This window comes from Lipotes vexillifer, unplaced genomic scaffold, assembly GCF_000442215.2.
Source record: "Lipotes vexillifer unplaced genomic scaffold, Lipotes_vexillifer_v1.1 scaffold299, whole genome shotgun sequence".
NCBI lineage: Eukaryota > Metazoa > Chordata > Mammalia > Artiodactyla > Lipotidae > Lipotes > Lipotes vexillifer.
The window spans coordinates 1070108-1082814 of record NW_006784347.1 but is presented as its reverse complement, the minus strand read 5'-3'; the positions used below and the strand labels follow the sequence as shown (position 1 = coordinate 1082814).

The following is a 12707-nucleotide window of genomic DNA, read 5'->3' as shown; positions in this document are numbered from 1 at the left end:
AACAAAAAAAAAAAAAAAAAAAAAAAAAAAAAAAAAATGTATGAACAGACAATTCATGAAGAAGAAATATCCGTGTCTAATGAGGTTATGGAAAAAATGTTTAAAAGCATTTGAAATACTGGTAATGTTCCTATTTGCTGGATCCGACCCTTGGTTACATGGGTGTGTTCAGTTTGTGAAAATTCATTGAGCTGAACATCTGAACATGGTGTGTTCACTTTCCTGTATTTATATTATACCCCAAGAATGAAAAAATTTTAAAGCAAGGAATGGATAAACACAAAATAGAGACTGGGTGGGAGGAACGGGAGGGAGAGAGAGAGAGAGAGAGACAAGCACATCGGTAGATGTAAGTATTGTAATGTTCTCTGTCTTGGATTAGGTGGTGGATTCGCAAATGTTCATTACATTATAATGCATACTTTGTTTACAAAATAAAAGAAGACCATGCAGGGAAGCAAACTGGACTGAGTGCCCTGCTCCACCAATCACTAGATATGTGATCCTGGCTCGCAGCCTATCTGGCTCAATTTCCTTATCCGTGAAATAGAGGAATGTGAGGATTAAAAATACAGGGACTTCCCTGGTGGCGCAGTGGTTAAGAATCCACCTGCCAATTTAGAGGACACGGGTTCGGGCCCTGTTCTGGGAAGATCCCACATGCCGTGGAGCAACTAAGCCCGTGAGCCACAACTACTGAGCCTGCGCTCTAGAGCCCTCAAGCCACAACCACTGAGCCCATGCGCCACAACTACTGAAGCCCGCGTGCCTAGAACCCGTGCTCTGCAACGAGAAGCCACCGCAATGAGAAGACTGCGCACCGCAACAGAGTAGACCCCACTTGCAGCAACTAGAGAAGCCCACGCACAGCAACAAAGACCCAACACAGCCAAAATAAATAAATTTATGTAAAAAAAAAAATACAGTGCATGTGGAATTGCCTAATACTGACCCTGGCAGACTATACGTGCTCAAGACTATACGTGCTCAAGACTATACGTGCTCAGTAAACATTAACACGGTTTCCATGTCTCTCACTTGTTACAGTGTTATATAGAAACGTCATAAGGTTTTCAAAAAGGAGGAAGCCTTCCAAAAGCTTGTCCCCTGACTGCTACCTTTTTGATTTGCATTCCAATCTTGTCAGTATGGACAGCCATTTAGTACTTACAGAATTTCGTGTCCTAGTGTCTTGAAATGCAAACTTGTATTACAGCGTTCGCATCCTCTCCAGCTGTCCCTTCTGTAAACACTCAGCTGATAAGTGCAAGATCAAGAGGTTCGCGTTGGAGGGTCTGTTAATGGAAAGAGCCTGAGGCGGGTGCCTACACCGGTGATCCAGCTCTTGCTGGTGAGCACCCTGAGCGCGCCTTCAGAAAACCCCGCTCTGAGGCTGACCCTCCTACACAGGCCTCCTCGCCTGCAAGTAGCGGAAGCCCAACTCCAACTCATCATTTTAAAAAAACAAGAGGGGGCTTCCCTCGTGGCGCAGTGGTTGAGAGTCCGCCTGCTGATGCAGGGGACGCGGGTTCGTGCCCCGGTCTGGGAAGATCCCACATGCCGCGGAGCGGCTGGGCCCGTGAGCCATGATCGCTGAGCCTGCGCGTCCGGAGCCTGTGCCCAGCAACGGGAGAGGCCACAACAGTGAGAGGCCCGCGTACCGCCAAAAAAAACCCCCAAAAAACAAGAGGGGCAGGCCTGGAGTGCCTAGGGAAAACTGTAACCAGGGTCTCGGCCAGCCTGGGTCTCAGGGCCACCTACCCTGAACCCAGGTTCCACTCTCCCCTCCTGGAGCCAGGCTGTCCCCTCTGTGCTGCACCAGACCCTGCAGGGCTCCCTTCGCGCCTGGGAAAAGCCCGCTCTGCCCCCATGAGACTCTGATTGGCTCCGTGGGGTCACGTGCTGCAGGCTTGGACCAGTTAGGTGATGGGAGTGGGCGGAGGGTGCGACTGGAATCACTTGGTTGGACAAAGAAAGTTGTCCTCTGCCATCCCATTGCTGCAAATTACAGACATGCTAAAAAGAAAAATCACCCCTGTTAAATAATCAATACATAATATAACAGAATACGACATAACTTCTGTTAAATCTTGGTGTGATTTTTACCAATTTTATCTTGTCTCTATGCCTCACATACAAGTTACATTCATTTATATATCACATACATACGCACACCCAAATAAATGTTTTTGAGTCTTGTTTTCGTACTTAATATTTTAGGAAAAGGATTTCTCTGTATCTTTTAATTTTGTAAAAACCATTTTAATGGCTGTATGCTATTTCATGATGTGATACACCACATTCCATTTACTCATTCCCTAGCTATTACTACTACTCTTCAACCTGTAAGCAGATTTTTCTTAATTATAAATAATATATTGACCATATTGTTACATCAATCTTTGTTGGCACTTTGTGAAGCATATCTTGCCTTTTTTTAATTTTTATTGCTAGTGACTTAAAACATTTTCCAAAGGCGTATTAGACATTGGTATTCCTTCTTTGTGAATTCTGTTCCCAGCCTTTACTGGCTCATGTATTCTAATCTTAGATGCCTTAAAACTAGTGGAGGTTCCTGTGTTTTTCTCAATGGCTTATGTGAGCTTCCTGCCGTACTATTCCAGACGTCTCCTCCCTGTTTGTTGTTCCAAATTCTATTTGTGACTCCCTCTGGTTACAACTTCTCCCACTAAGGGTAACTGCTCTCCTGACTTCAAACGGCATAGGTCAGTGTTACCCTCTTTTTTGTATTTGATATAGATGGGATCATATGGTATGAATGCATCTGGCTCAATATTTTTGTGAGCCTTACACTGTCGCATGTGGTTGTAGGTTGCTCATTCTCATTGCTGTATACTACTTAATAGTGTGGAGCCACCATAATTTATCCATTCTGTTGTTGATGGGCATTTGGGTAATTTTCAGTTTGGGGCTAGTTTTCAGCTTTGGGCTATTATGAATAGTACTGCTGTGAGCAACTTGGCTTTTTTAAGAATATAGTTTAGGGACTTCCCTGGTGGCGCAGTGGTTAAGAATACACCTGCCAATGCAGGGAACACGGGTTCGAGCTCTGATCCGGGAAGATCCCACATACTGCGGAGCACCTGGGCCCGTGAGCCCCAACTGCTGAAGCCCACGCGCCTAGAGTCAGTGCTCTGCAACAAGAGAAGCCACTGCAATGAGAAGGCCGCTCACCGCAACGAAGAGTAGCCCCTGCTTGCCACAACTAGAGAAAGCCCGCGTGCAGCAACGAAGACCCAACGCAACCAAAAATAAATAAATAAATAAATTTTTTTAAAAAAATTATCAAAAAAAAAGAAAAGAATATAGTTTAGGGACTTCCTTGGCGGTCCAGTGGTTAAGACTTCGCCTTCCAATGCAGGGGGTGTGGGTTTGATCCCTGGTCAGGGAGCTAAGATCCCACATGCCTCTCGGCCAAGAAACCAAAACATAAAACAGAAGCAATATTGTAACAAATTCAATAAAGACTTTAAAAATGGTCTACATCAAAAAAAATCTTTAAAAAAAGAATATAGTTCCTTAGATTATCTACTCAATACAAAGGAGAAAAGGTACTTTTTTAGTGGAGAGATCTGGTAGACATCACATGAACCAATTGATCAAAGTCAGCATCACCAATAAGGGAACAAACCGACAATGTGATACGATGGGAAGGACACACTTGTGTCCCACCCCTGTGGTTTTCTTTCCAAAAATGTTTAACATGAATTTAATGATTAAACAATCAGACAAATTCAGACTGCGAACTCTCTACCAAACAGGTGATGCCTGAAGTCATCAAAAATCCAGTGTCATAAAAGACAAGAAGGCCAACTATTCTAGATTAAAAGAGGCTGAAGAGACACAACACCAAATTGAGTCCTAGACTTAAACGATAGCTGACATTATTGGGACAACTGGAGAAATTGAAACACGAACTACATATTAGAAAAAACTATAGTATCTGTTGTATTTCTTGGATGTGATTTTACCGTATTATGGTTTTATAGGAGAATGTCTTTGCTTTTAGTTGATACATGGTGGAGTATTGGTGTGATATGTCACGTCTACAACTACTGAAAGATTCACCCCCCCACACACACACACACACAGCGAGGTAAAGCAAATGTGACCAAGGATCCTCAGATCCTTAGAAATAAGGTTAAGCATCTATGAAGTTAGAAAATCCTTTCCTCAGGGACCAGGACTGACTGCAAGGCCGTTTCCTGTTGAATTCCTATTTGACCAAGCTGGTCTGACTCCATGCTGTTCCCTCTGCAGTCAGACAGGTTCCCAACCCTGTGTCTGAGATTTCAAAGCAGTCTATTGCTTCCATCTTCCTTCCAACAAACTTAAAAATTGCACCTAAAATGAAATCAGCACACATTTGCCTCTAGAATGTTCCTCTACATTTGGGGCTAGGGGGAGAGGTTGCTCTCAAAATATAAGCTTCAGGAAGGTAGGATTCATGACTGGCTTGTTCACCATGGTGTCATCAGCATCAAATACCACGCCTGGCACATTGTCAGTGCTCGGGAAAACAAAACAGTTAACCAAATGAATGAGAAAATGCATGTCAGTGATCAGACATGCATCTTCACTTAATTATTACCCGTGTGTGTATATTAGTTTGTATGATTGCCTTGTGGTCATGATAACTTTCCTTCTTAGATATATTTCCATGTACTGGCATTAGTTCTTTTTTTTTTGGCCACACTGCTGCACCTCATGTGGAATCTTAGTTCCTCGACCAAGGATCGAACCTGCATCCCCTGCATTGGAAGGGCGGAGTCTTAACCACTGGACCACCTGGGAAGTCCCTGGCATTACATGTGTCATTATGTTCTATATTTGTCATTTAGAACTATGTAAATTGTCCATCGTGTTAAGATATCTTGATTAGCCATGTTCTTGTTGTTGGGCATCTAGATTGTTTCCAATTTGTTTTGCTACTATAAATAGCACTTCTATGAACATTTTTTTTCTCTTTGGGATTAATGCCTTATAAATTCCCCAAGTGGAATTATGAGGTCAAAGGAAATGAAGTCTTACATATCTAGTTTCTTACATCTTGTCTGAAAGACTGAATGCTAAAAAACTGAACTAATTTACATGCTCCAGTCATACATATTAGTTGCCTCACAGCTCTGCCAAGATTAGGTTTTCTATTTTTACTAGTTTAGTTACATATTTTTAAAAGTTGATTTCTTTAATTTCTAGTGATCTTTGCACTTTCTACATGACAACTTGCCAGCTGAATTTTCTTGTGATCAGCTGTAAATTGAAACTAAAAATGTTAAATTATAATCCTGTTGTCCAATACCCTTTACAAGTACAGATTCATTTTCCCATTAGTGTGTTGCTTCTGGTGTGTCTTACATTAAGTTCTTATAACAGTCTAAGTCTACTTTTGAAATGTATTCCGGTCCACTGGACTTTTTTTCTGTTTATTTTAATTCAATGCCATATGTTTTTCACGATTGTGACACCATCTAAAACTCTGGAAACTCATTGCCTTTCTACTACTACAAACTCATTGCCTTTCCACTACTACAAACAAAATTCTCATCACAAGAAAAAAACTGTAAATATGTGAGGTGATGGATGTTAACATTGTGGAGATCATTTCGCAATACGTACAGATATCAAATCATTATGTGTACACTTTAAACTCAATACAATGTTATATGTCAATTACATTCAGTAAAACTGGTGGTGGGGGGGAGCTCTTTGGAACACCTGTCTTTTTTTGTTTGGTTCAATAAATATTTACTAAATGACAGTGTCCAAGGCTGGAAGCTGTGCAGGGTTGACAAAGCCCTGCCCCAGAGGTGCTCACAGTCTGGGAGGGGAGGAAGGGGCTCCACCAGGCGGGTGGCAGCGATGAAATGGAAAAGGAGTCTGGGGAGAAAGTCTCCTTCCAGCTAAGGCTGCAGGTATGAGCGGGGACCCAGAGCCACACCTGCGGAGCCAGGTGTTCCTGGCCAAGAGAAAAGCGGGAGTGGAGGCTTCACTGGGCAGGACTCAGGGCACCTGAATTTGACTTGCCCAAGGGTTTGAAGAGAAAAGCTGGAACCTGACCATGGAAGGCCTCAAATTCTCAATTCAACTCTGTTCTGTTGGCAATTAAATCCGCCCTTTTGGATCACAAATCTGGCAACAATGTGGGCTCTGGACTGAGGATGGAAGCTAGGAGGCAGAGACTGCAGATGCAAACCACATCACAGACGCCAGAGGGAAAGAAAATTTTCAAGCAGTGTCCATCAATAGGGAAGCAGCTAAAAAAAAAAAAAAAAAAAAAACAGTACATCCTTCCTACCAACTACTGAGCACCATTAAGAATGGCACAGCTCTGAAGGCTGTAATGGAAATGCCATGAATATTATTAAATAAAATTTATTGTATTATACAGTATAAAACGTGGCTCTGTTTGTGTAAAAGGAGTATTTATATGGGTGTATATGCATAAAGAACGGAAGATTACGCCGTTTAAAAAACTACTGACAGTGGTTACTGTTAGGGTGCGTGTGGGGGGAAGGGAGGACCTCAGATTTTTTACATGTTACCCCTGTATGGTCTGACCGTTTTCCACCGAGCATGCATCGTTAAAACTGAGGCTATCTCAGGGTAGTAGCCTCAGTTTTAACGATGCATATGCTCTAATGGACTTGAGGATATGGGGAGGGGGAAGGGTAAGCTGTGACAAAGCGAGAGAGAGGCATGGACATATATACACTACCAAACACAAAATAGCTAGCTAGCGGGAAGCAGCCGCGTGGCACAGGGAGATCAGCTCGGTGCTTTGTGACCACCTAGAGGGGTGGGATAGGGAGAGTTGGGAGGGAGGGAGACGCAAGAGAGAAGAGATATGGGAACGTATGTATATGTATAACTGATTCACTGTGTTATAAAGCAGAAACTCACACACCATTCATTGTAAAGCAATTATACTCCAATAAAGATGTAAAAAACAAAACAAAACTGAGGCTATCAACAGCACCCAGGCTGCAAGGTGAGGCCTGCAAAGGGGCACTGCATTTCGTAATTAGGAAGCCTAATTACCAGGACCGCTGGGAGGCAACTCCTTAGGAGGCAGGTTACGGCGAGGCAGGATGACTGGCGGCTCGCTATGCACTGAAAGGGCAGAGTCTAGGGAACTCAGCTCTGAAAGGAAGTATAGCTGAAGAAGCTTCAGGATGAAGAGAAGCAGAAAAAGGAAGGAAGTAAACTGAGGGGCCTAAGGGGTAAGGACAGCTGAGGATGGATTTTTTTTTTTCTTTAGGATTTAAATTTACTTTCAGAAAAAGTATGGTTACTTTTCGGCCCTTATGGTATGTCATCAAGCAGTAAAGGGTAATCAAAGACCTACTTTGATTCAAAACAAAAAGTGGCCGTAGTTAGGGCTTTGTATGTTGAGGACTGTGTTTCTTTCATGTTTAAGTCCCTTGATATTCATGTTTTCCTTTCCTAATAATAATAAAATTAGCAATAATTTAATATTATTTGTTAAGAAGTGACTGTGTCCAGCACTGTACCACGTAACTCATACCTATATTGGCATCATTTCTTACGATATCCCTACGAGGGGCTATTATTTTATTTTTCCCATTTTACAAATGAAGAAACTTGAGCCTCTGCCCGAGGTCACGCAGCTGGCGAGTGGCATTAATTACAGCCCCACCGACCCTGTCCCGATTTACATCTGAGCCTGAGGAGGCGGGGCGTTCCCAGCCACGCCCCCTCCAGCCTCGGTCTACAGTGGGGAGCGCCGTGTCCGCCTCCCCTTCCAAACACTTTCTGAGGATGTCGGGAGAGGCTGGGAAACTGGCTTCTTGTTTCTCCTTGTAGGAGCTCCTGGCCCACCACGGCAGCTTCTCACCATGTCCTTCTAGAAGTGACCCCCAAGAAAAAGAGAAAAAAGGCTGCCCCTCCCTTCTCGGGTTTATCCCCGTGTTCGCCCTCTGTGAGCTTGTGTCCCTTTATCCCAGGTGAGCCCAAGAGGCAGTGACCAGGACCCCTCGGTGCCCTTCTCAGGATCCTGATTCTGGAAGGAAGGGGCAGTGGCAGCCAGGCAAGAAGAGAGGAAGGGCATTCCAGGCAGAGGGAGCAGTGTGTGCAAAGGCCTATGGGAGGGCGAGCAGTGACGGTTCAGGGAGGAAGGCGCAGCGCGCTAAGGGGGAGAGCAGGGAAAAGGTGTGGGGGGCTGGGTGACTGGGAAGAAGCTGAGGATTCAGAGCCATCATCCTGCAACACAACCAAGGCTTTTGCGGGGGCAGGATGCACAGTCAGAGGTACTCAAGTGGGGCGGGGAGAGCTGAGGAGAGGCAGAGAGCCTGGGCCCAGCCAGGCAGGATGGAAGGAGTCTACACGCTCAAGGGGCTCGGGAGAGGGGACAGAGGGTCCAAAGAAGAGGGGAAAGGGCAGGAAAGAAACTAACCACTGGACTTGCACATGGAGCCATAGGTGGGGGACCAACCCAATCTGTCCTCTAAGAGGCTGGAGCTGGCTGATGCCGTAGATGCCACTACACAGCCTTCACTCCCTCTGCCTTTTCAGGACACAGCCCCTAGCTGAGGAGTGACTGGGATCTGCAGTGCCCGGGGTGAGTTCCAAGAGCTGCATCACGGCTCAAAGGCCCCCTCCACCCCAGATTTATAGGATCCAGTCATAGGAAAGCGGCACCCCGTCATCTCATGAAGGACTAAACCGGAAGGAACACTTCCTGTCAGCAATGCCCAGGCCCTCCAAGTCCAGGGACCCCAACAGGGGGTGCAGGGGAGGTGGGCTCACAAGAACAGGCCGCAGTCACTCGTTCCCGCAGCACCGCGCAGGCTCGGTGAACATCCTCTGACTGACTGGATGAACAAATATGAATCCCTGACCGCAGGGAAGCGGGGCTCCTCCTCCATCGGGCCCCTTCAGTCCCTCAGGAGCAGGCACCTCAGACCCCCGAGGATACTGAGGGGGGCTCCATCCCTGCGTCTGGGGCCCCTGGGGCTGGGGAAGAGACAAGCATCCAGACAGCTGGGGTGTAACAGAGGGCCGCCCACTCTACCCCCTTCCCGGGGTTCCTCTCAGGGGGACACATTGAGAGGATGTTCTGGAGGACTTGGGGCTTTGGGGGAAAGCCCCTAAAGCAGAATTTTCCAGCCTTTCCTAACACTCTGGCAAAGTTCATTTTATGGAGATGCAGCGTGGTCTGGTACCTAAGTGCTCAGGCTCAGTGGCCACACCTGGGTTCGAATCTCGCTTTCACCTCTTTCTAGCCGTGTGTTCTTGCGCAAACGACTTAACATCGCTAGTCTGTTGACCAGCAGTGTGTGAGATGGGTGATAACACATCCCAGGGTTGTGAGAGATGCAAGAGCCCTTGTTCTACAGTATGCCACACAGCACCCAGAGCATGAAGAATGGTAGCCACCGCTGTTACCACTTCATCCCTCTGAAGGGTGCAACAGGGGGCCTATTTAACGCTTAAATTAGTGGTGAATCCAAATGAATGCTCTTCTGAGAATTTCATGGCGCTTCTGAAATCATCTCACCGGCCCCAATCAACCGTACCCTGCAGGCATCAGGAAACTGATGAGATTTCCCTATTGTGAACAATGGGGACCAAGACCCTGGCCTCCTCCTCCCCTGCCTGCACCCTCACCTTGTCCAGGTCAACCCAGCAGAGGACTGGATCTCAGCACTAACTGCAGCTCAGCTGGGCACTATCTCAGCCCTGGCAGCTCACAGAAGGCAAGGGGCTGGAGAAAGGAAGACTGGGTGGAGGGGCAGTAAGAAAGCTCTGAACTCCATGACTCACCAGGATCTAGGCCAGAAGTGCAGGCCATCTGTCCGGCTGACTCTGGCAGCAGCAGCAAGTACCTGCTGCCTTTCCAAAAGGGTGCCTCCCTCCCTGTCCTTTAGACAGCAGGGTCTGTCCCCACAGCAAGATCTCCCAAGGTCTCCTCACTCCTGGACCTGGATATCTGATGCCTGGGGCTCCCAGCAACGCTCTTTCCAATCTGCACCTCATTCCTCTGGTCAGAAGCTCCCAGGGGTTCTCCAGGGCTCCCCACCGCCAGCCAGCAAGTTGCTCCCCCACCTTGGCCTCCCGGAAAGCTGGCCAGTTTCCTCTTTGCTCGAGCTTCTCCCCCACCCAACTCAGGAACTCTCCACCGCAGCCCAGCAAGCTTCCACAGAATCCCCAGCACAGCCCAGGCCGCCTTGCCTGTCTCGCCCTCTCCGCTCCCCTCCCCACGTCTGCAAAGCCTGGTCCCTCCCAAAGGCCTTGGTGACCCTTTGCCCCACACAGTTTCTTCTGCTTCTCTAAGGATGCAACTTACACCTCCCCTGTACCTTCCCTCCTCCCCAAGTAGTTGGCTCAGCATGGAGCAGCGAAGGATACAAAAATGCATCAACACTGCAATTAACAAAGAGGTCTTCCAGCCCCAAGTTTTGCAGGGCACCCCTCTGGGTACTCCACAGCAGGTGGAGAAAAGATGGATTCTGCCATTCCACACCAAGAAGGCGCTGCTGCCCTGCCACCCCCAAGGGGCTCTGCGGTGCCCCATCCTCTCCCCTACTGGTGGTCAGGAAGCCACCACGTGCACGTCACCCCCAGGGTAAGTTTCACCCCCACAGCACTGGCCTGCCAAGCCTAATCCTATCTCCCACGAGCATTTCCTGGGGCCATCTGGAGTGTGGTGCTGATAAATTCTTCCCAGTGACCACCTAATTCGTCAGGTACAGGGGGATAAGGAAAGAATTCGGCTAGAAGAGGAGTATTCTGGGCAGAGGGAACAGGGCAGGGACAGTACCTGCAACAATTTCAACATTCTCTTGCTCAGCTGCTGCTCTGGAGACCAGGCTATCCCCACCCCACCCCCACCCTCATCACCAGCTCCCCTCCATCCACCCCTGCCCACACCTAAGCTTCTCTGGGGTGATCAATGCATTGCCCTGGGGACTGGCCTCTCGGAGGCTATGGGGGATACAAGCCCAGGGACAGCCTGAGGAAGGGCAAGGGGGGCCTGGAGGAGACGCAGAGGCAGAGGGCCACTCCAGGCATCCTCCCTGACCTGGCCTCTCACCAGACATCTCCAGCTCCCTCTGTCAAAGGCTCCATAGGGGAAAAGGCCAAGTCAGCACTCTGGCCACAACTCTCCCAGGGTCTGGCTTTACAGTGTGCTCTGGGGCTCTTGGAATAGCCATGCTCCTCCACCCCTCCCACCCAGCCTGCCTTCACAGAGGAGTGAGATGCAGGGAGGCAGGGGAACAGCCTGGGTGCCTGGACCTGCAGTGGACAGGGAGGTATTTCCTGGTTTGTGTTTGCCTGACATTCAGTTCCGGGTGGGCCTGGAATTCAGCAGAGGGGCTCTGCCCGGTGTGAATATGCATCACCCGGCCCCCACCTCTCCCATCGGCACAATTCGGGCACAATCAGAGCAAATACGTGTCTTGGTCGCCTACATCACGCCATCCATCAGTGGGGCAGGCCAACCCAGCAAGCACTGGCTGTGGCTAGAGGCCCCAGATCCTCCATGGGGCTGTCTGGACTTGGCACAAAACTGCACACGCTGCACTGACTGTCCCATTTCACTCAGCCCCCTCCCCAAATGAAACATAAAGCAAGACCAAGCTTAACAGGCCCAGCAATGGGGCTGTAATAACCACACTCCCTGGCAGTTCCAGCTCTGACTTCTGCAAGCCCCCCAGGAAGTAGATCTTTCCCTTTCCCTCTGGAATTCCTGGTGAGGGGTCTGTCTGTCCCCACACTTCACTGTCATCCTTTGAAAGACCAGCAGAAAGAATGCACAGCTTCTGGTTTTTGTTTTCTGTCGGGTGGGTTTTTGCATCTTTAGCAGCTTTTTTGCCGCCCAAGATCTGTCCCTTCTGGAGGGGTGCCAGCTTGGCCAGAGCCGCCCACACAACACTACACCACCACACGCACACACACACGCACACGCACACGCACACCGTGCCCAGCCTGTCGCTGCATCCTCCTGATGGCACAAAACTGCCCCACAGAGCTGCGTTCAACTGGTGCGGACGCCGCATGCCACAGGCTGTCCTTGAAGACCAAGTGTGGAAAAGAAAATACAAACATCCCCGAGGTGCCGGTAAAGGCAAACAAGCCCTTACGAGTAATTTAAAAACAACAGTAATGCATCGGTCCTGGAGCAAAGCAAGGAGCCCGGCCTGGAGCCTCCCCTGGTTTTGTCGGACGCGCCCTGCCTGTCCCCGGGCCCAGGGCAGGGCCGGCGCCGGGTGGTCCCAGAGGGCGGGCGCGGGGGTCCTCCCAGAGCCCGCCCTCTTCCTCCGAGGCGGCTCGAGACCCCCGGGCTCCCCTCCCCCGCCGCCCGCCACATCTGGTTCCACTCAGGTCCTCCCCCCACCTCCAGGCGCGCTCCTCCTCCCTTCTCCCCCGCTTTCAGAAAAGCGGAGACGATTTTTTAAAACCCAGTCACACACGCACACGCGCACACACACACACACACACACAACTTCTGAGAGAAAAAAAAAAAGGAGGGAAAAGTCGGGAGACGCCCGCTCCCCGGCGCTCCCCCCGCCCGCCCCCGAAGTTGGCCAAGTTGGCAGCGCCTTACCCGACAGGGCAGCGACGGCGGCCCCGGGGCGGCCGAGGTGCAGACCCCCGAGGAGCAGGGCGCAGCGCAGCAGGTGACGAGGCCAGGGCGCAGGGGCCGGGCGGCCGGGCCCCAT

At 49.1% G+C, this 12707-nt stretch overlaps 1 protein-coding gene across 1 annotated transcript in view; it reads right to left on the bottom strand.

Moving 5' to 3' along the window:
• The window catches only part of MRC2 (mannose receptor C-type 2), a 53077-nt gene extending 40370 nt beyond the window's left edge, over nucleotides 1–12707 (bottom strand). The window contains exon 1 of the mRNA XM_007456749.1: nucleotides 12598–12707. Coding sequence (XP_007456811.1) covers nucleotides 12598–12707 — 110 coding nt within the window. The remainder of the gene's footprint in view (nucleotides 1–12597) is intronic.